Here is a 25251-nt window from a genome sequence, read left to right as displayed (position 1 = left end):
TCATTATTCAGAAATGAAGAGAGCTAATTGTTATTCCATCCTGCCTTTATATTTTATGAAGAAAAATACAGTGATTCCAAGTTACCAAGTTAGTGCTGCTTTATTTATAAATGAAGTAATATTTTAAAAGTTGTGCATAAGTTAAAATTCAGAAATAAAATTTCATCCTAAAACTCTGTGTGTTGCTTTAAATAATCAGAGTATCTTGCCTACTTAATTTTTTTTTGTGGGTGCACAATAGATGTTTAATGAGTCCTATCATCTGTCTGCTTTTTTATTGTAAAACACAAAGGGTTTTAATACTGGAGGAACAACTGATTTACCTCTGAAAAAGCGAGGGATTATCTATAAATTGAATTGAGGGTTGTCTTGTCTTAGTAGCTTTTATTCTCTAGGTACTCTTTGATTATGATTGTGAACATAGAATTTATCCCTCATTAAATGTAAAATCAGCAAGAGAATAGCAAAAACTTATGAGACAGACGAACATTGTGTGAGTGACATGGTTTAATTTGTTTGGAAGAAGCACTTGCCCCAGAAGATACACAATGAAATTCATGTTATTGAGTAGGGTAGTAATAAGTGTGTTCCCTTGTGAAGTTCATAACCAAGAGTTTTAGTAGTGGATAGGAAGGCTGAATAATTGACTTCCTATCATTTTTAGGTTCTGTGTTTGATTTTTTTATATAGTAATTTCTTTGATTCACATTAAACTCAGTTATGTGTTTCCATTTTATAAATGAAAAAAAAATAGGCACTTACAAATGTCAGATCACTTGCTTGTGGTCATTCAGGTAGAGATTTGTGGAGCTAAGTTGGTCTTAATCAAATGTTGAGATTTTTTTTTTCTTATCAAATGTAGGCTTTAATATGAGTTTTAAAATAAAATTAATTAGAAAAAGGCAAATTACTCAATATATAAAATGTATTGCATTTGTAATAGGTAGGTATTTCATTTTCTAGTTATGGTTGGATGTTATTCAGACTATAATTCCCAATGAACGATTTTTTTAAAATACTAGTGATTGCACATTTAAAACACCTTTTAAAAAGCATTGAGGGATTATAAAATTTTAATAAGTAATCAAACCAAATTTGAAGAGAAAAGAGGAACCCAGAGAGGTAAGGATATAACCTTACCAGTTGCAATTTGCTGATCTCTACAAATATTAATATTTATTTTGACAGTCTCAGGGTGAATGAGAAAGAAACAAAAACCCAAGACTAGCATATGTTAAATCTTGTTAAGGAGTCCTCCCCTAAAAGATTGAGATGACCAAATCTTATACCCTAAGCATAAGGTGAACCAGACCTAAAGCAGGGCTAGCTTGGGCTTGTGTGACTGCGTGACCCAGTTAATCTCAAGACTAGAACATTTTTTTAAGGTGGTCCTACTCATACACTGCCCAGGTGTTAGGGAGAAGCAAATCCAAATGCTTTATAAAAATATCTTAAAGCTAAATGTTACAATATTCTCAGAGAACACAGTGAAACAGGGCAAAATAAGTTACAATCAACAAAAACAACATGAAACATAATTAGACCCACAAAGACTTCAAACATTGGACAATATCAGAGAAAGATATAAATATTTTACTCTTTAAAAATTTAATTAAAAGCTTAAACTAATTGTAGATAAAAAACTATGTTAGTGTTATAGATGAAATAGGCAAACTCTTTAAAATAAAAATATGATTACTTAAATTAAATATAAGAGATAATTTGCCACCAGATTAGGTACAATTGAAGGAATAATTAATATACTGAAATACAGGTCAGTTGAAGTTTTTTTCAATTCAGCATGGAGATGTAAAAAATGAAAATAAATGCAAAAAATAAGGGTAAAGAAATGAGTAATTTTGATCAGAAATGTATTAAAAATAATAAACTGGAAATTTGACATCTTTTAAAAAAATTGTCATCCAAGTAGATATGTCTATTAAATAGTTGTTCTTATATCCAATAACGCAATTATTATTCCCCCTCATGCAGTTCACATTCTGGGATAATCGTTAGACATCAGCTTTATCTTTTATATTATTTATTCTATTTACTATATTTTTAATTTGCTAATTATGTTTTTAATTTCTGACATTCTGGAGTATTGCTTCTAACAGGCATTTTGAAAACATATTTTATGGTTATTTTTGTGATTCCTATCCCTCTATGGACACCAAGGCTATTTACATTTTCTTTAGTTACTTCTGTTAATTCTATTTCCTTAGTGTTTATATCATTTTCATAGACAGGATATTCTTTATTTTCTATTTTTATTTAAATATGTGGTGATTCTTGGTTTTCTCAGCCATCTGTTGTCAATTGTTCTTATTAAGCGTTATTATTAAATAAATATTCTTTCCTCTAATCACATGAGAATCTTTATTTCCCCCAAGTAATAGAAAATTGCAATAATTAAAACTCTGGCCATGCTGCCATGTGGTGCAGCATGGGTTTGGGCTTGCTTTCTTCTTCTTTTTTTTTTTTTTTAACTCTTATTTTGGGTTTGGGTGTACCTGTGAAAGTTTGTTATACAGGTAAACTCGTGTGACCAGGGGTTGTTGTACAGATCATTTTGTCACCTAGGTACTAAGCCTAGTACTCAATAGTTATTTTTCCTGCTCCTCTCCCTCTGGTCACCCTCCACCCTCAAGTAGACTCCAGTGTCTACTGTTCCCTCCTTTGTGTCCATGTGTTCTCATAATTTAGTTCCCACTTATAAGTGAGAACATGCAGTATTTGCTAGTATTTGTTTTTTTGTTCCTGTATTAATTTGGTAAGTATAATAGCCTTCAGCTCCATGTATGTTACTGCAAAGAACATGATCTCATTCTTTTTTATAGCTCTGTTTTACTCCATGGTGTCTGTATACCACATTTACTTTACCCAAACTGTCATTGATGAGCATTGAGGTTGATTCTATGTCTTTGCCATTGTGAATAGTGCTGCAATGAACATTTGTGTGCATGTGTCTTTATGGTAGAATGATATATTTTCTTCTGGGTATATACGTAGTAGTGCAGTTGCTGGTTGGAATGGTAGTTCTGCTTTTAGGTCTTTCAGGAATTGCCATGCTGCTTTCCACAATAGTTGAACTAAATTACACTCCCACTAACAGTATGTAAGTGTTTCCTTTTCTCCACAACCTGACAGCTTATGTTATTTTTTGACATTTTAATAGTAGCCATTTTAACTGGTATGAGATTATAGTTCATTGTGGTTTTAATTTGCATTTCTCTAATGATCAGTGATATTGAGATTTTCTTTTTTTTCATATGTTTGTTGGCTGCATGTATGTCTTCTTTGGAAAAGTGTCTGTTCTTGTACTTTGCCCACATTTTAGTGGGGTTGTTTTTCTCTTGTCAATCTGTTTAAATTCCTTGTAGGTGCTGGATATTAGACGTTTGTCAGACACATTGTTTGCAAATAGTTTCTCCCATTCTGTAGGTTGTTTGTTTATTTTATTGATAGTTTCTTTTGCTATGCAGAAGCTCTTAAGTTTAATGAGATCCTGATATGTTTAGGCTTTGTGTCCCCACCCAAATCTCATCTTGAATTATAATCCCCATAATCACCACATGGAGAGACCAGGTGGAGGTAATTGAATCTGGGAGTGGTTCCACCCATGCTGTTCTTGTGATAATGAATGAGTTCTCATGAGATCTGATGGTTTTATGAGGGGCTCTTCCTCCCTTTGCCTTATACTTCTCCTTCCTGCCACCTTGTGAAAAATGAGCCGTGCTTCCCCTTCACCTTCTCCTGTGATTGTAAGTTCCCTGAGGCTTCCCAATCATGCTGAACTTCAAGTCAATTAAACCATTTTCTTTATAAATTACCCAGTCTCCGGCAGGTCTTTATAGCAGTGTGAAAACGGACGAATGCAGTTCCCATTTATCAATTTTTGCTTTTGTTGCAATTGCTTTTGACATCTTTGTCATGAAATCCTTGCCTGTTCTACGTCCAGGATGGTATTGCCTAGGTTGTCTTCCAGGGTTTTTATAATTTTGTGTTTTGCATTTAAGTGTTTAATCCATCTCGAGTTGATTTTTGTATATGGTGTAAGGAAGGGGTTCAGTTTCAATCTTTTGCATATGGCTAGTCAGTTGTCCAAGCACCGTTTTTTGAAAAGAGAGTCCTTTCCCCATTGCTTGTTTTTATCAGTTTTATCGATGATCAGATAATCATAGCTGTGTGGCTTTTTCTCTCGGTTCTCTACTCTGTTCTATTGGTTTATGTTCTTGTTTTTGTACCAGTACCATGCTGTTTTGGTTAACATGCCCCTGTAGTATAGTTTGAAGCCAGATAGCCTGATGCTTCTAGCTTTATTCTTTTTCTTAAGATTGCTTTGTCTATTTGGCTTCTTTTTTAGTTCCACATGAATTTTAAAACAGTTGTTTCTAGTTCTGTGAAGAATGTCATTGGTAGTTTGATAGAAATAGCATTAAATCTGTAAATTGCTTTATGCAGTATGGCCTTTTAATGATATTGATTCTTCCTATCCATGAGCATTACATGTTTTCCATTTTGTTTGTATCCTCTCTGATTTCTATGTGCAGTGTTTTGTAATTCTCATTGTAGAGATTTTTCACCTCCCTGGTTCGTTGTATTTTACCCTAGATATTTTATTCTTTTTGTGAAAATTGTGAATGGGATTGCGTTCCTGATTTGGCTGTCAGCTTGGTTGCTGTTGGTTTATAAAACTGCTGATTTTTGGCTGGGCACAGTGCCTCACGCTTGTAATCGAAGCACTTTGGGAGGCCAAGGCGGGCAGATCAGGAGGTCAGGAGTTTGAGACCATCCTGGCTAACATGGTGAAACCCCTCTACCAAAATTACAAAAAATTAGCCCAGCATGGTGGTGGGCACCTGTAGTCCCAGCTACTTGGGAGGCTGAGGCAGGAGAATGGCATGAACCTGGGAGGCGAAGCTTGCAGTGAGCCAAGATCGCGACACTGCACTCCAGCCTGGGTGACAGAGTGAGACTCCATCTCAAAAAAAAGAAAAAAATTAGACAGGCTTGGTGATGTGTGCCTGTAGTCCTAGCTACTCTGGATGCTGAGGCAGGAGAATTGCTTGAATCCAGGAGGCAGAGATTGCAATGAGCCGAGATTGTGCCAGCACACTTGAGCCGAGATTGTGCCAGTGCACTGCAGCTTGGCAACAGAGCAAGGCTCCCTCTAAAAAAAAAAAAAAAAGAAGAAGAAGAAGGGCATTACATAATGATGTAATGATGAAGGGTTTAATTCAATAAGAAGACCTAATTATCCTAACTATATATGCACCCAACACAGGAACACTCAGATTCATAAATCAAGTTCTTAGAATACAAAGTGACTCCCACACAATAATACTGGGAGAATTTAACACATTGCTGACAGTATTAGACGGATCATCAAGGTAGAAAATTAACAATGATATTCAGGATCTGAACTCAACTTTGCACCAAATGGGTCCGATAGACATCTACAGAACTCTCCATACCAAAACAACAGAATAGATTCTTCTCATCTCTACTTGGCACATGCTCTAAAATTGACCACATAATGGCTTTCTTATCAGTGGTCTATAAGTAAGTCTTTTGAAAGTGGCAGCATCTCTCCTCCTCATGTTTGTCGCAGGGAACTCTACTGAACACAAGGAACTTTACTAATCTCTAATTCTTGTGAGTAGATACTGAACTCATCATTTAGAGAGCTAAACTGAGGCTTTCTTCTCAGAGTAAAGACATAAACATCAATTGAGGGTGGGACAGGGAGTCATGTGCTATAAATTTCTTGGACAATTCTTATTCTATGAACCAATTTCCATTCCCTTGTATCTCTAATTTTGGGATTAGTTCTGGATTAAAACACACACAAAAAAAATCAGTCTGTAAAAAGTCATCATTTTTACCAGTGTGAGAATATGTATATTCCTCACCTTTACTTGGATTCATGCCAGCATATATGCAAATGACTTATACACACACATACATGCATGCACACACACACGTGGACACATGTATGTGTGTGTCAGTATGTATGTAATAGCTATTTATATGTTTGCCTGTCTTCCTGTCTGTTAGAATTGAGATACAGTAAAATGCACAGAAATTAAGCATTCGATTTAATAAGTTTTCACAAGTGTGCATATTTAATCAATATCTCAATCAACGCAAAGACCATTGTTTCACCTCTGAAGATAATTTTTAATCTTTTTCAAATTATTGAGACTTATTTAATGGCCGAGACTACACAGTCCTTCATAAATATTCCATGTAAATTTGATAAAAATATTTTCATAAAATATTTTGTATAGTGTTCTACAACTTGAAATTAGACTACATTAGTTGATAGCATTGTTAGAATCTTCCAAATCTTTACTAATTTTTATTGGTTCATCTATTGTTTATTTTGAGCTGATGATTAAAATCTTCAACTATGAGTGAAAGTCTTTCTATTTCTCTGTTTAGTTCTGTCTGTTTTTACTTTGTGCATTTTGACACTCTGTTATCAGTTGTATAAACAGTGAGAATTATAATGCATTGCGAATGAGCTTAAACTTTTATCATTTCATCTCTGATATTTCACCTTATTTTGAATCCTACTTTATTTGGTATTAGCCAGCTACATCGGTTTTACTTCCTTTCATTTCAACCTAATTTTATCTATATATTTAAAACGCATTCATAGTGCAGAGCATGTAGTTTTGTCCTTTTTTAATCCAGTCTCAAAGTTGTTAGCTCTTAATTTGAGTGTGTTATAGGCTGAATTGTAGTCTGCCAAAAAACATATGTTTAAGTCCTTACCCCAGTAAGTAAGGATGTGACCTTATTTAAAGATAGGATCTTCATAGATGTAATCAAGTCAAAATGGGATCATTAGAGTGGCCCTAATCCAATGTGACTGGTGGCCTTATAAAAGGGGGAAATTTGGACACAGAGATGCCACCAGAAAGCACAACATATGAACATGAAGAAAGTCATCTAAAAGCCATCTAAAAGCCATGGAGAGATGTCTAGAACAGATTTTTCTTCACAGTCTTTAAAAGGAACCAGTACCTTGAATTCAGACTTCCAGCCTTCAGGACTTGAAATAATACATTTTTGTTGCTTGAGCCACCCAGTTTATGGTATTTTGTTACATAACCCTAGGAAACTAATATAAACGTTCAATCCATTTACATTTAATCAGTGATGTGAGTGTTGTTAAATTACCATGTTACTACCTGCCTACTATATTCTTATTTGGGTGCTGTTTTCTTCACTTGGTTGTTGATATGTCTTTCTTCATAGGTTCAGTGTTACCTTCCTTAGAGTAAATGGATATTTTTCAATATTTCATTTTAATTATGCTATTGGCTTTATATCCTTCATACATGTATTCTTATTGGTTTGATGTTCTTGGATCTCTGCATTGAAATTTTTCATCAAAATTTGAAAACCCTGGCAATTATTTCTTCAAATATATTTTTTTCTTTCCCATTTTCTGACTCATCCTTCTGAGACTTCATCTGTGTATAGGTTTGTTGGCTTGATATCCCATGTCATTCAAACTCTTATTTTAGTCATTTTCCTCTTTTATCTGAGATTAGGTAAATTCAAAAATGGTTTTCAATGTTATTTGTCTGTTTTGCTGATAGCTGAAATCTGAGAGTATACCCTGCCAGGGACTCTTTCACTGTATATTTTGCACTTGTTACTTCAAAAATGTTCTTTACTCAAAATTTCCTTTTTTTTGTTCCATCACTGTGACAATATCTCCATAGTTTTAGGACATATTCATAATAGATATCTGTTGATTTCAATGCCTGAGTCATTTTGATGTATGTTCTATTGACTGCTTTTTTCCCCTTGATTATTGATTAAATTTCCCTGTTTCTTTGCATAACTTGTATTTTTGACTAATACACTGAAGAAAATCTAGACGTTGTCTTCTTGTAAAGGGCCTTAAGGTAGTCCTTTGAAAACTGTTAAGTGGCTAACAGATCCTTTTGGTCTGCGATGCCTGGTTTCATTATTTGTTAAGGAAACTCTCTTTCATTTTTGTTCTTAAATATAGGACATAGTCTTTACTGAAATAAATAGTCCTTGTTCATAATGCCTGGAATATTCCGTGAAATATCTTCCCTGTGGCTGTCAATAACTCCAACATCTCCTTGTCCTGTTACTACTGATATCTTATTCCCACAGTATCTGCTTTCAGCAGGTCTTACAGATGTTAACCCTGCTCATGTATAGAGCAGCTTTTGAGGAAATTGGTGCCAAACGCTTATTCTGGCTTCTATAGGCCCGCCTCGTGCCTCTTTTTCCTTTCCTACACAAATTTCAGACACTTAAGCAGCTCTCAACAGCCACTTAAGCAACTTTAAGCTATTTACAAAGATAGATAGATAGATAGATAGATAGATAGATAGATAGATAGATAGATAGACAGACAGAGATGATATCGATGATATAGACATATATTTAATTTTAGTTTTAGATTCAGGGGGTATATACGCAGGTTTATTACAAGGTTATATTGCTTGCTGCTGCTGTTTGGGCTTCCACTGATCCTGTCACCCGGTTAGTGAACTGAATACCTACCAGAAAGTTCCTTGGCTCTTGTCCCTCTACCGCTACCTCTTTTTGGAACCTATTTAAACTAAGAGCTTCTGCACAGCAAAAGAAACCTATCAACAAATAAGCAGACAACCTACAAAATGAGAGCTTTAAGCTTTAATCTCTTCCTCTAAACTCATTATTTTTAGAGTCGGCCTCCTTGTTTAATGGTAGAAAAATTGCCCCTAGTCACATGTTCTGGTTAAATGTGGTGCTTACCTCATGGCTTTCTTTTCTCTTGAGTATGAAAAATTTGTATTTCTTGTTTGATGCATAAAACCTGTTTCCTAATATATGTTGCCCAGTCTTATCATTGTTTATGGTGAAAAGGAAGTCCCTCCAATAATTCTTTCATGGCCAAAGACCAAAGTGCCTCTGATATGACTTATGTTCTTCAGAAATTGCTTACTCTTTAGTCTGTTGGTAGAATTCTTCTCAACTTTCCATAGTTATTTTAATAAGTACTATATTTTACTATTTCAATGGTAATTTGGAATAAAGAAGAAATAAATGTATTTGTTTAGTCCATCTTTGCGAATTCAATTTGTAAGTCATTACTTTTCACGTCCACTAGACATATTACTGTACAGTAATTCCTTGTTTATGCCATAATCTCCCTCTCCTGTTTTCCTAGTTTATATTCAAATATTTTGGGTAACTGATACTTCTTAAAATAATGTGTATTCTTGGAAAGAGTTGTTTCTAGAATCCCCTTCTCAGGTGACTTATTAGGAAAAATTATAAGCATAAGAATGATAATAGAGAAGAAAAGTAATAGAAGACATCCACTTCAACTCTAAATCCCCACAGGAGAAAAATGGCTGGCACTTATTTAAACTCGTCTAGGGTTTAGTTTTGCTGATGTTGTTTTTCCAGTAATAATCTGTTTCAATTATTATAATAGCAATTTCAGTGAAATATAGTACTTACCAGCTAAGTTTTACACAAGGAAACACTTCCCTAAACACTTTCCCATCCTTCCTCAAAGTTTGAATCCAAATATTTTGTACTTCAGGGCTTATTTTGTTTTTCCTACAGCATTCGGCCTTTCTAGAATTAGCACTAGTCACCCTCAGGAAAAACAAATACATGGACCCGTAAAATAAACTTTGGAAGTCTTTCTTCTCCTGCTATTTACCAGATTATAATCTTCTTATTGTAAAAAATAAAATAAAATAAAATAAAATAAAAATAAAAAACAAAAAGAACTATTTTACTCTAATAAGTTTCTCATTAAGCTGAGCCTGCTTTTGTTGTATTAAAGATTAACATATGTAGACAGTGTTCTCTTTGACTGGAAATGGGGATCAGTTATGGTTCAAGTAATGCATAAACAAGACATATTTTTAAAAATACATTATATTTATGCATTATATCTAAGCAGCCATTTGTAAAAAACTGAGTGAATTCTTCATACTCATCTTTGTATTTCCAACGCTTAGGATTATGTGTTAGCTTAGGTATAGACTAGATTATTTTTCTAAACAAACAGGAATAAGAAATATAGGTAGTAAAATTTACATGACCTGGTAAAATTTTAAAATATCCATTCTGACTAACAGGCAGTGATGAGAACAATAAATAAAATATTTCTTGGTTTAAACTCTAAGTAAATATATTTGACAACAGAAATATACATATACTCATATGAATGAGTTGCTTCTCATTCTGGCCTTTAGCTAAATAACCACTTAATGCTAATAAGAAAAATACATTATTTCATGAAGATAACAAATTCTTTCAGAAATACTAATTATATTTTTTAAAAGTTTGGGGAAAATAGAGGTGTATATTCTAATCTTACAGCAAAATTTCTGCTAAGTTTTTGTGATGTTGATGTTTTCAGTATGAATCATTTCACTGTCAAACAAAATGTATGCTATGATTAAACACAGGCAAAAAGAGAAGAAAAAAATGGTATATTTAAAAAAAGACCTTTGGTTGTTTCGACTGCCACCAACTGCTTTCTTGTTTCAGTTGAATTTTGAAGTAACTAATCACATTTTGGCATTTTCTTGTCATCAAAGCATTTCATGAAATTATCCCATTACAATGTTTTTCTAAGAGGCAAAATTAACACGGTTGACAGTTTAATTGACATATTTCTTTTTCGTTGCGTGCCTTTGCTAGTTAAACAAATTGCACCATATTTTGATGTTCATTTTGTTAATTATTTGTAAAACTGCAGACTCTGATTTTTTTTAAATTTTCAGGTGTCAGTTTCTTGGTCGGGAATGAAAATAGTGCCAACCTTGATACCTTCACTCTAATTTTACTTTCTGAGGAAGTTTTCTGTAACAGTTATTTGGTGATAATTATTAATACTGGTGAGTTTTTAAAATTTTGCTTTCAGCAATTTTACATTTTTTTCAGCATATTTATATCTCAATGAGGCAACCAAATATGAATACTGAGAATGAAGATGGAAAACGAATATTTTAATCCAATATAGACTTGTTCTTTCTACATTTTTAGTTTTAGTTTTAATGGAAAATGTAAAGTTACATAATTGTGTGAGGAATAATTTTTTCAGAGAAATTTTAAAAAATTAACAAAAAGAAAAAGAAACCTTTACCATGAATCTATAACATTGAAAGACTGTGTTTAAGTGATTTTAATAAAGCCAAACCAACACTTTCAGCAGGAACTAAATGGCAACATCTGATTTCATGCTGATACATATGTATTAGTGTGGTCCTCACTTTTACCCTTCATTTTACCTGGGGTCATGCCATTTTCTTTATTTGTATTTGTATTTATTTATTTATTTTTGGAAGAGGTAATTTTTAGGGAGAAAAAAACACTTTTTCCTCATAGGTCGATTTAAAAAGTTGGCCTTACCTTAATCTCCTCCCTCAAACTCAATCTACTATGTAATGGGTCAACATACTTTTCTGTGAAGGACCAGATAGTAAATATTTTAGTCTTTGCAGGCCATATGGTCTCTGTTGCCAGCTCTTCCATTGTGGTGTGAAAGCAGCCATAGACAACACAGAAATGAATAAGTCTAACTGTTCCAATAAAAACAGATGATATGATGAATTTAGCTCACAAAGCTTAGCTTGCTGCCCCTGCAGGAGGCCTTTGGAGTAAAAGTTTCCTGAGAGGAGGAATTTGTGTCTTTTGTGCTCAAGTTCTAGCTCCAGTACCTAAAATAGTGCCAGTCACATAAGTATTGATGAATATTTGAATCTGTTGAACATACACCTAAAATAATACATTTGGCAAGAAACAGTACTACACTATTTGGAAAACACTTGGCTCCCATAGAAATCAAAGCCTTCCTGAATAATTAATTATTTGGCCTGATGATGAATTACTGGGCCTGAGATGATAGAGCTAATTTATTTTTCAGTTAACTCAGGGGACACACATTATTTTCACTGTGAATTTGGTTAAAATGAAAATATTTCCTGGTCTAAGTCCTGCATAGACCTTTATGTAGGGGCACACTCTTCACTCTTTTTGAATTGCATGCAGTTGTCACACTGGATGATTTCCAGACAGAGGTTCCAAGTCTTTCATCATGTTTGGGTTAAAGACCTTATTAACATACTAGTCCTGCCATTTGAGTCTGTTCTCTTCACGGAATATTTTCACCTGAATCAGTGGGTATAACTCATCAGTGTCTGGTTGCTTCAAGTTATTTTTCTTAATGCTGATGTTAGTGCATGCCTATCTTTATGCCTCAACACATTACACAATGAAAAACAAAAATTACCTTGGAAGACACAGCTGACATCTATATGAAATATTCAGTAGCAGCAATTGAACTTCAGCAAGCTCCTGTGGCCAGCAGGGTTTTACGGAGGTGCAACTTCTCTCCCCCGATCACTTATCATAAAGCAAGAGACAACTGGACCAACGTAGCCTCTTGCCTGCTTTTGTGTACAAAATATAAATAGAATAGAGCAAATAAGGAAAAATAGTCCCGCAGCTGGAAGGCAACTTTAGAGAAAAATGATGTTCATAGCTATCTTGCCAGTAGCTGGCAAAGCAGTTTTTATAAAACATATTTAATGTTTACAACCACTTGGAGGCTGGGGAAGGAGTAATACTTTGAAAATATGTTTAATATTTTGAACCACTCTGTGGCCGAGAAGCAACTCCTGCTAAAATATATTTAATGCTTAGAGTCATTTGGTGGTTTCAAAATAAAAGGAACTTCTTGTTAATTTTTAACATTTATTGCTGATCAGTGGCTGCTAAAGTAACTATCAATACAGCATGGTTTATGTTTAGGGACACGCTGTGCTGCTACTAAAATAATTCATACTCTTCTCTCAAGGCCACACAAAAAGTGTCAATAGCATTACCTTTGCAATTGCACCACTAATAAAAACATAGGAATCAAACAGACGAATAAAATGCTCCCTGCACACACAGCCATAACATCCTATGGCACTGAAAATAATTCTGCCACGCTGCGTGCGGTGGACACTTCACGGCTGGCACAGAAGAGATCACAAGGCCTTGCTCAATTTCATCAAATGTGTTAAAGCAGCTCAGCAGATTGTGAAGCACAAGTGGAACCTGATAATTGGTGTTTCTTACAAATCAACGGCTTGTCTCCACACATCAAGGTAAAGGCGTCCTCTACACCAAAGAAAATGCAAATTGGGATAGAAGGTCATTATGTTTTTAAATAAACTTGGTTAAATTTGTAGAAAGGGCAATGGTAAATATTGAGCTCATGTGTCAGATGGAGAGAAAACTTGAGAAAAGGGAAGAAGATAATTAGCTGGAACCTTTACCATTTAGACTTTCTCTGGCTACTCTTCTGAGAATGATCATCAAACTCTTATGAGGACCTTTTCCAGTGTATTGACTGCACTTCCCCAGGGATTGTGGCAAATGGTAAATATACACTTTCTTCTTGCTACTTGCAATAACCCTGCTCATAAAGTGTGAGAAAATCAACGTAAAAGGAGGAGAAATAACCCACACAACTACATACAACTAGGAAATGATAGTTGGATCTGAACAAAAGGATATGAACTTTTAACAAGTTCAACACCCATGTACTATTGCAAGTACAAGCTGTATTTCATGGGAGAAAAAAAGAATAACTCAAAAGGCAGAACAATGAGCCTAGAGGGCAGAACTGAGAGGCATGAATAATTATTCACAGATGTTGAATATAATCAAATGACTTGCAACATTTACCACTGGGATTTTAAAATGTGGTGGACCAATAATTCCTTTAGTCTGTGCCTTTTTCCATTTTTTTTTTTTCAACAGGAATGTCTAGAGACATTATTTTGTGCCTGTTTTACCATTGCATTTTTGGTGAATGTGTAGTAACTAACTGGCTTTTTTAGTATCATTAATCTGGATTAAGAAAATATACACTATGAAATAGTATGTCGCCACAAAAAGGAAATGAGATCATGTCCTTTGCAGGGACATAGATGAAGCTGGAAGCCATTATCTTCAGCAAACTAACGCAGGAACCAAACACCACATGTTGTCACTTATAAGTAGGAGCTGAACAGTAAGAACTCATGGACACGGGGTGGAGAACAACACACACTGGGGCCTGATGGGAGGTGGGGTGGAGGGAGGGGGAGCATTAGGAAAAACAGCTAATGCATGCTGGGCCTAATAGCTAGGTGATGTGTTGATAGGTGCAGCAAACCACCAAGGCACATGTTCATCCATGTAATAAACCTGCACATCCTGCACAGGTACTCCAGAACTAAAAGTAAAAAATTTTAAAAAAGAAAAAAAAAAAGAATTAAACCCAAAGATCACTTCCCCATCTGGACTTGATTTAGATGAAGAGCTTCTGGACTTTGAGCTGATGCTATAGTGGGCTGAAAATTTTGGGGTCCTAGGAAGGGGATGAGAATATATTGCATGAGAAAGCAACATGAATCATTGAGAGCCAAAGTATAGACAGTGGTAGGTAGACTGTAGGAGGGCCCTCAATGATCCCAGCTTTCTTGTATTCGGGTTGCACTTGCTTGTAGAATATGGCAGAAGGGATATGATGTCACTTTCAAGATTAGGTTATAAATAGACTATGGCTTCAATCAGAGAGTTTTCTCTCTGTCTAGCTCTCTTTTGGGTGCTCATTCTGGGGAAAGCCAGCTGCCACGTTATGATGCAGGCCTGTGAGGTCCACATAGCAAAGAACTGAGGCCTACAAATAATCACATACAGACGATTTCTACCACCCCCTAACTAAGCCTTTAGATCAGACCACAACCCCAGCCAACAAGGTAGCTACAATCTCTTGAGAAGCCTTGAGACAGAGGTACTCAATAGAGCCATTCCTATGAGAAATTTAAGTATCCGCTATTTTACACTGCTAAGGTTTTGGTTAATGTATTATGCCATAACAGATAAGTTATACACAACCTTTATCAAATAATAAAAATAACTGTCATCAGTAATGAGACAAAAACCATGGCCCACCCAATAGAACACAATGAGGAGAGTATAAAAATTGCTTTGGGATATTTCTGACAAAGATGTATATGCTTCATTCATACATGAAGAAACATCACACATACTCAAGATGAGAGGGCCATTCTAAAAAATAACTTGGTAGAAATCTTCAAAAATATTAGAGTCATGGAAGCCAATAAAAAATATGAACCTATTTCAGATTGGAGGAAACTAAACAGATCTAACATTTTAATACAACGTTTGATTTTGAACTTTAACTTTTTGTTTTATAAGACACTATTCAGACAAGTGCTAATGCTTGAATAGGGCTGAAGAATTAGACTGTAATAATACATTAATGCGAATTTCCTGATTTTAAACATTGTATTTTGATTGCACAAGGAGAATGTCTTTATGTGTAGAAAATAAATAGTCGACATTCTGTCTTCAAGCTTCTGAAAAAAATCTGCTTTTAGGGCACAGATAGAAGCAGATGATGATTCACCTGTTCCTCTGATACTAATTGTGCTGCTCTCTGTTTCCATGGCTGGCTCACGGGATAACAGAATATATCTAGTTTATTGTGTCTTGATTTGTCTCTCTATGGCATTTTTGTGAAAATAAGGAAGTGTGGAGACTTACATATGTTTCTAAATTATAATAGTTCATTAATGTAAAGTACAGACACAGTCTTCACTTTTCCTTCTTGGACTATTTAAATATGGCCACATAGCAAGTGGTCTCTGGCTGTCTGGGTGCGGTGGTTCACGCCTGTAATCCCAGCACTTTGGGAGGCCAAGGTAGGCAAACCTCTTGAAGTCAAGGGTTCTAGACCAGCCTGGCCAATGTGGCAAAACCCCATCTCTTCTAGAAATACAAAAATTAGCTGAGTGTGGTAGTGCACACATGTAATCCCAGTGACTCAAGAGACTGAGGCAAGAGAATCACTTGAACCTGGGAGGCAGAGGTTGCAGTGAGCCAAGATCACACCACTACACTCCAGCCTGGGCAACAGAGCGAGACTCCATCTCAAAAAAAAAAAGAAAAGAAAAGAAAAAGAAAATAGTCTCTGGTTAAATAACCTCTGAAATACTCCACCAAAAATTTCATCTTAGCATTTCTCCCCAAATTTCACGTAAAATAAGACAGAGTTAAGAGAAAAAAAGAAAAGCTAGGGAGAACCTCTTCACTATTTTTATGAAGCCAGTGTTCTACTTTATTTTAGGTGTATCTTTTCCTATTTAAACGTCAGCTAAATTTTCTTTTTGAAGATATTGAATGAAAGATGCTTATCCTTCAGGTTTCCTTTAAGCAAGACTCCTCATTCTCAAATAATATAATATAAACATTCCAAACTCTTAAGTAGATCATCTGAAATTGAAAGCTAAGTTTAACTTTCACAAAGATGTTTTAACAGCCATGACACCTAAACAAAATGGTATATTAAATTCTGATTAATTTGGTTCTAAAGCACCTAAGAATCATTCTTTATTTCTTATCCACAAGGGTTATTAAGTTTTCACATTGAAAAAAAAATCCAACAGTGAATAATACTGCATTGGTGTTAATGTAATTGTTAAATAAAATAAGAAATACAAATTTTTAGTTAGCTCACATGGCACCCAACTACTGCTTAGAAAATGGTAAGACTTACTACATAAATCATGAGTCACTATTGACATCTACTATATCATATCATAGGTTAGGAATCTAATTATAAATAGTCAAATCAGATGACTCAAGGTGGCATAGCTCAAGTAGAGGAAGATGATACAAATTGAGTATGGATTTTACACTCTAAACCTGTCAGCACTCTAGGAAAAGTAACTTAAAACTGCATACCCCACTTATGCATAATCATCAGATATTAAAGAGGGTACATTCCTGTAATTTATTATTGCTCTAGTGATCTTAAAGAATTAAGTCCACATTCATAAAGTCCCAATTTGTCTCCAAGGATTTACTTTGAGTTTGGGAATATCTGGATCAATAAGTACTTTCAGAGGTCAGAGTAAAAGCTTTTTATCTCTAAATATTACTTCCCTGGAATATCAAATGTAGCAGAAGTCAACAACAGAGTGACCTTTCTCTTAAACAATTCATAGATTCACTGGAATTTTCTTCAACTTTAGGAAAATTAAATATATTCCATAGTGCTGTAAGTCTTAAATATTGATTTTCCTCTGAAATCTTGATCCACCCTACCCACCACCATTCTCCCTTTGTACACTATGTTCTTTGTAATGTTCACTTTACACAAGTGAAAATCAGCAGCATTAGTAAATTTTCATTGCAGGTTTATTTTTCATATTTCTGGATATATAATCCATTACTGTTAAACTTCATCTCAATGTTCCAGTATTTCTTCATCTTCCTTTTTATGTTACAAAATAAGTTATTTCACTGTATGCATTTTTAATTGATTAATGTTTCCTTTTTTTTGGGAAATAAAACAGTAGCATTCTCAATTATTGAGACAGAAAAGTTATTTCATAGGGAACACCTCAAACACTGGTATCTACAACAGGCAGTGAGATTTGTCACAACAATTGGTATACTGTCAATATACCATACAAAGTTCCATCTGGTCTTGATTAAAAATTATTTTAGTATCCTCAGGAAAATGTTACAGAGGGAGAATTGCCTAGAGTATATGAGAGGAAAAAAAGTAGAGAAAAACATAATATTTTCTTAGATTAGTACAACAGTGAACCATTTCCACCTGGTAAGAAGGATGCACTTGAGAATGGGGTTCAAGTACTCTAGGAACATAGATGTAAGTTCTGGATGCACAGTAGTTGTTGGTTAGCTGTAAGTTGGAAATTTCAAGGCAGGAACAGCAGATACCACAACTGTAATTGGGTATCTTGTTTTTTGTTTTATGTGTATACGTGAGATTACGGGGAAAGGCAAAAGTAGTGCACAGAGATTTAATTTTTAACATTCAATTCATAAGCAGTGTTTATACCTCTTTGTACTTACTTGAAAAGTATATATTATGTAAATTTAGTATAAAAACACTTGGACTAACTCATACCATGTGGTAATATTTCACATTCAAAAGAAATACCCTTCTGTTTTTAAAACTAAAACAAGGAGCCAGCAGGGCGGCTTATGACTATAATCCCAGTGCTCTGGGAAGCCAAGGTGGAGGGATCATTTGAGGCCAGAACTATGTGAGAACAGCCTGGGCAACACAGCTAGATCCCTTCTCTACAAAAAATGAAATGAAATAAAATAAAATAAAATAAAATAAAATAAAATAAAATAAATTGGCCAGGCTGGATGGCACACATCTGGCTACTAAGGAGGCTGATGTAGGGGGATCTCTTCAGCCCAGGAATTTAAGGCTTCAGTGAGCTAAGATTGGGCCATTGCACTCCAGCCAGGGCAACAGACCGAGACCCAGTTTCCAAATAAATAAATAAAAATGAAAGAAAGCAGTGCATTGAAAATCAATTTAAGTATTTACTGGAATTGTCTTGAAGACCCAGTGGGAAATTTCAGTAAGGGCAAATGAGAAAACACCTTAAGAATCTATTCTTCCAAAGATCTTTCCAATATCTTATGACAACATAGTAAATTATATCCCACTCCAACTGCAAAAGCTGAAATTACTCTACTTTCTCACTTACCTACACTTTTGACTTTCCAAATATATGTCTCTCTTTGGATATGAGCTGCAAACTCCTTATATGAAGGCTTCAACTCTGCAGCCCTAGTTTTTCTAGTCGGCACAAGAAAAATCCTAATTGTTTTATCTAATGAGACAGAATTTTCCAATACTGTAGAGGCATGTGTGTGTGTTTGCTTTAAGGAAGCTGTTTTGGTAATAAAAAGTCACTGAGGCTCATAAATTCATGTTAACACATCCAGTGTACATGAAGCAGGCACTGAGTTAAACTATTTGTCTACTATATAGCACGTCATCTTAAAAGCCTTATTTTTTCCTCAAAATATTAACTTTATTTTCCCTCTGTAAAATCAAGACACAGTTCAAATGTAGCCTCCCTCGTTTTCTGGGACTTTTTTCTAACAAGATATGCTTCTTTCCAATTGGACTTCTAAATTTCTAGCAATCATAACAGTGCATAAAAGAGGCAACCCCAAAAGTGTAGCAGGTACTGAATAACAGATTTGCAGCCTTGGGTATCCACATTAAAATTTGAAATCTAAGTGAATTACTTCAAGCTGATTTCTTAGGTCAAGGAGAGATTATAGTCTTTAAATGCCTGATAAGGTCACATACACAATTTCAAGTGTATTTATAGTAAATCCATGTGACAGCTCCTACAGCTACTAACCTGCTTCTGCCCTCAGGGTAGCGTGCACAATCTTCATCGCATGTCCTGGGTGGTTGTAGGAGCAGTAGAAACCCTCTGAGGCATGTCAGCTTTAGAAAATATGAGCAATGGCTCATACACGAATTTTAAGTTGTAACCTACATGTGATAAGTTGCTTTATCTTCCAAATGTAATAAAAACCAGAAGTTACTTTGAAATAAATTGAAGGATTAGCAGTGGTGACCGAGGAATAAAAATTATAACTTAAAATGGTCTTTAAAGCTGGAATTCTTAACTTATTGACCTTATATCCTACATATTACAGGATTTTGGAAATTTAGGCTGATATGGAAATGTATACTTATATCAAATTTAAATTTTTAGAATGATGGTGCTACTATATTCTAATTGTTAATTTGATAATTATAATTGTAATTTGTTAATTTGTTCTAATAATGATTTGTTGACATTATTCATTTGCTGCTTGACTTGATGGCATAACAAGTATGGGTTATTTAACCCGAAAAGGAAACAGTATCACCCTTCCAGAATCTCTATTAACGGCTACAAATGCAACACACCTGTTTCTGGACCACTTCCAGATCAGATATGATGCATGCTTTAGATAATTTAGTTTGAGCTAAGAATTACTATCTGGTATTTCGTGGTGTAGTGTAGGTATCCCCAGCACTATATAGGTGTCTGGAATTGAGATAACAATCAATTTCAATACAAAATACATTTTTTTTGCTTAAAGCACGCAAGGATTCTATGAGTTCAGGTAAATTCACAGGTTGGAAAACAGTAAAGAATGTTATATATTCTTGTAGTTATCTTCATAATGAAGCAAAAAGAAAAACAAAAAAGTTACAAAAATAGGGGTCGGGTGCGGTGGCTCACGTCTGTAATCCCAGCATTTTGGGAGGTCGAGGAGGGAGGATCACGAGGTCAGGAGGTCGAGACCAGCCTGGCTAACATGGTGAAACCCGGTCTCTACTAAAAATACAAAAATTAGCCGGGCATGGTGGCGGGCGCCTGTAGTCCCAGCTACTCGGGAGGCTGAGGCAGGAGAATGGCGCGAACCCGGGAGGCGGAGCTTGCAGTGAGCGCAGATCCAGCCACTGGATGGACACCTGGGCGACAGAGCAAGGCTCCGTCTCAAAACAAACAAACAAACAAACAAACAAACAAACAAAAACGTTACAAAAATAAATGAAAAGAATTGTATTTTCTAGCATTGAAAAATACTCTTTTAGATGACAGATAAGATGTTTACATCAACCTGCAGAAACTAAATGTTGAAGAGGTCTCGTTGTATCTCACAGAATTTTGATTTGCCTACTCACCTACAGGAGACATTTCTGGAACAGTAGCAACATAAGGTCCATCCAAGAACTTTGGCTCATTATCATTAATATCCTGCACTTTGATGATGAATTCGGATTCAGGCTCCAGGGGCTTTCTGGTTTCTATGTCCACAGCCTGAGCACGAAGAGTGTAGAAAGGTTTTTCTTCTCTATCTAGGCTCCTTATTGCATGAATGTCCCCTGTTGTTTCATCGATGGTGAAAACGGTGCCAGCGCCATCTCCTGAGAGGGTGTATTTAACAGTGCCCTCTCCCTTGTCTAAGTCGGAATGGAGCTTTAGGGAAGAGAGGGAGAGAGAGAGGAAGAGAAAGAGAAGAACAAAGAAAGAACACCATTAAAACGATGTTGCCAAATTAAAAATTCATAATTTGCAATATAATTCCTTTAATCAAAAACGTTTAGAAAAATCCTACGGTTCTGTTTTCTTGTTTTTTATTTCTCCAACTTCTTATTATGAAAATGTTAACACATAAAGTTGAAACTGTGCAATGAACACATATATACCTATACATCCAAACATTCCTCCATTCGTCTATTAATCTACTTGCCTTATCAGATAGATCTCATATCCATTCTTCCATTCATCCTTCTCTTAATCCATCTTTTTTTTTTTTTTTTTTGAGGTATTATGAAGATCAGAACAAAAGTACAACCTCAGATACAGCAACAGGCAAAAAACCAACAAATTTTGAAAATTTGTATTTAGTTCTTCTGTATCCCTTTGGGATAACATTTTCATAAAATGAAATGCACAAAACTTCAGTGTACTTATTGTTTCATTTTAAATAAACATTTCGATAAAAATAAATTAGCTCATATACACCACAAAATAAACTTTCCAATTGTTCTGAAGATAAAATCAATGACCTGAATCCAGTGGGAGATAGTGCAAAGGAACTCAGAAAACACTAAGCATTTTCATTTGTAAAGAAGGGAAAAATCTGGCAAACCAAGAGGTTTTCAGTGATAAAGGGCAGAGCATCTCATTTTTAACAGACTGAGTTTGAATGAGTTTACCACTATTAACCAGATGATTGATAGAATCACTGATTAACCTTTCAGATTCACAAATAGCTTGTTCTAATTCATTCTATATATAGAATATTTATGTTGAGTAATATAGGAAAGCATTGAAATTCTGCTAATTTCTTTTAAGATTCAACACCTTACATTATAGCATGGAATAAGATACACATGAATAAACAATAAGGAAGAGAACTGAAGAGTAGAGAAAATTATCAGTGTAATACCATAAGGCACTGTTGTTCAAACTGGAGACCAAGAATAAATGAAAAATGGACACAGACTTAAAGGTATATAAACTACCTGTAAATAAATATGTACATAAAATATTACCTAACATAAAATATTGCATCATATATAATTTTCTAGTAGTTTATATTTCTATAAATATATTCTTATACATAATATAAATATATATACATATATACATAACATAGTCTTATAAATAATATGTACATTAATTTTTATGCAGACACTGATTTAAATGTTTTAAACTATTCTTGCTCATTTGGGTATAGCCATTTGATTTCAGCATCCACATTTTTATATGTAAAAGCTCTTTCCAGTCAACAGATCACCCAAAAGAAAAATAAACTTTTGCAGTGTCTCTAACCATTTGGGCTATGCCTTAAAAATCTGCATATGAGCACTGCTGTTTTGCAAATCATTGCTTAAGAATGAGTTCTGTTTTCTTAACATTTCAACACACACACATAAACTCCGAAAATATTTAAAATTATATAAATATCCTGTTGCAAATAAGCTTCTTATGTATTAGTATGAGTAATTAAAAGCACAAATATAGCCCAAATAAATATAAGTTCAACCGTGGCTACATCTTTGCTCTTAAGCTCAAGAGCGTGGTTTAAGTTGAATAAAATAACATCATTGTTCATATTAATGTTATTAAGGTAAACTTATTCATTTTGTGAAGTTGCATTTCCTTCAATATTTCTTCTAAAAGTGTATTTGTATAAGAGTATAAGCATAACCGTAACAACCTGGTTGGGTAATATAATAAAAATAATATGGCAACAATAAGAGGGAACAAGATTTTGATGTTCCTTTAAAAGTTTCTGTATATTTTACTTAAGTATAAAGAAAATTGCTATGAATGATAGAAGGAAGTATTTTTGTCCTCCTATTTAAAAAAAAAAAAAAAAACTGCTGTGAAGCATAGGCAGTGTCAAGCGTAAAATCAAGCCGTAGATAAATGTTCTTTGAACTTATGATTTTCAAATTATAAATTTCAACCATGCTATTAAAGATATTCAACACATTGGGTATTGCTTTTGCTTTCAGATTTATCTAAATATATGAGACTGGCAAAAGCTCAGTGCAAAAAGCATGACTTTACAAAATGGATCCATTTTGCCAACAGCTCAAAGAATATATGGTAATATTGTGGGAACTGAGTGAAAATTCAAAGTAGGTTTTGAAATGTGATACAAGTAGAATTATAAAAAGAAAAAAGAACAACAAAACAAAAATTTCTTCATTTAGCTAAAACCATAACTGTTTCCTTCGCAAACTGACATAAAAATAAAAAAGCAAAATGTGTTTTTAGTTATATCCAAGATCCAAATTCAAGTGAATTGCTGCTACTCCTCACTCTTCTACCTTTTCCTTCTAATTCGAAGGTTGGCTTTGCAGAGATTCAAGATTCAGAAAAAAAAAATATGGGAAAATATGTTAAAATGTTGACCTGAAAATGAAGTGGATAACCATAAAACTCTTGAGAGAATTAGACTTTTTATAGCAGTTTATGACATGATAATACCTTAAAGGAGATCACATTCAGTGATCTGCGTTGACAGGTAATATTTAAAATTAAGTATTCATGCTGATTAATTCAGGCAGATGGGTGGTAGCCTAAAGTATAGACATTTTTCTAATATTAATTTTGATATTAAATAAATGACATTGGCTCATGTTTGATATTACAAAATTTCCTTTACTTCAACTATAAAATAATTTCAATAGTGAAAGGTATAAAGTAAGACGAAAATTTCCGTCATCATCTTACCTAGACATAACTTCTTTTTTTTTTTTTTTTTTTTTTTTTTTTTTTTTGAGTCGGAGTATCGCTCTCCTTGCCCAGGCTGGAGAGCAGTGGCATGATCTTGGCTCACTGCAACCTCCACCTCCCGGGTTCAAGCGATTCTCCTGCCTCAGCCTCCAGAGTAGCTGGAACTACAAGTCACATGCCACCAAGCCAGGCTAATTTTTGTAGTTTTGGTAGAGACAGGGTTTCACCATGTTGGTCAGCTGGTCTCAAACTCCTGACCTCAGGTGATCCAGCCGCCTCTGCCTCGCAAAGTGCTGGGGTTATCGGCATGAGCCACTCTGCCCTGCCTTACTTTGTTATTTTTATATGTTTCGGTTATGTAAATATATAACTGAAAGGGTAAATATATATAAATACATATTTACTGTACATTTATATTGATACATATTTCTCTGCTTGTATCTATGTATACACACACTGTATAAATGAGTCAAGATTTTAAAAAACAAAACGCCATAATTATTTTTCAGTATCATTTAAAATTTTTCAAAATTATTTTTTTAAATGTCTGCATATTCATTCAGCGAAGTTGAGTGATCCAATGGGCACTCGATATTCCTTCATAAACTGTGTGGTGAATGTGCATGTATGTATGTATGTAGATGCGTGTGTTTATGTGCTTTCTGGGGTTTATTTCCTTAAAATAAAAAGGCAACTGTCAAGACTAAAGCTATAATAATTTTTATGAATCTTAGAAAATACTGAATTTTTAGTCCAGAAATTGATCTCTATCAATGAAACTGCTTTCTCAAATATGTCAGCAATGGGATTCAGGTTTCGCTTACAATGTGAAGGAAGTTCTTAGTCTCATTTGCACAAAGAAGGAAGGAGGGTTACAGAGAAAAAGAACTCGGTCTTTCCACATTTTTGGGTCATGTTCACTGTAAAAAAAAATCACATGATGCCATTTTTACACAACCATTTTAAACTACACATACGGCAAGCTAATAATTCCACGAAAATAATTTCTTCCCTTTGTAGCCATTTAAAACTAACAGCTAGAACTATTTCTTCTTCCAATTATTAAAAATAAGCTGTTTCTGAGTCGGTACTGACTACATTTACTGATTGAAGCAGCCAACTCCAAATATATCATCTTTTAGTATTGACACTTAAAATAAAATTTCTCCCCAGAAAAAGAGTCCTATAAATGACGGCTGTAGAAATAGGCACTGTCCAGGCAGTTGTTTTGTGGAAGTAGTGTTGTTATTTTCTGGTGTTTTCCAAGTCATCTCAGATGGTGCGTGAAAATGAGATGCCAAGGGAGGCTTAAAAAAGATACCCAGCACCAGCTTCAGAGTGTGAGCAAATCTTTCATTCCAGCGCTTAAAAGTTTTGAGAAAGCTCATCTAAAGTTAAATGTTTACTAGCATCTCTCTGATCATATTTTAGAAACTACTACACAAAACTAAAACAAATTTCTTATTTTCTCCGGGTTGCAAAGTGCACATAAAATGAAAAATGCTTTTTATACCACTATTTCCAGCAGGGATTTTATTTTCATTTGTCATTTGCCAGCCTGGGGTATGCTGGGAGAAGG

The 25251-nt window shown here is 34.5% G+C and overlaps 1 protein-coding gene across 7 annotated transcripts in view; it reads right to left on the bottom strand.

Moving 5' to 3' along the window:
• Positions 1 to 25251, bottom strand: part of LOC105472967 (cadherin 12) — a 1136463-nt gene that overhangs the window by 224981 nt on the left and 886231 nt on the right. For all 7 annotated transcript variants that reach the window (XM_071099074.1, XM_071099075.1, XM_011726552.2 and 4 more), the window contains one exon: positions 20600 to 20894. In XM_071099074.1, the coding sequence (XP_070955175.1) occupies positions 20600 to 20894 (295 nt within the window). The remainder of the gene's footprint in view (positions 1 to 20599; positions 20895 to 25251) is intronic.

This window comes from Macaca nemestrina, chromosome 6, assembly GCF_043159975.1.
Source record: "Macaca nemestrina isolate mMacNem1 chromosome 6, mMacNem.hap1, whole genome shotgun sequence".
NCBI lineage: Eukaryota > Metazoa > Chordata > Mammalia > Primates > Cercopithecidae > Macaca > Macaca nemestrina.
Note: the sequence above shows the minus strand (reverse complement) of the source record. Positions and strands in the feature narration are given on the sequence as shown.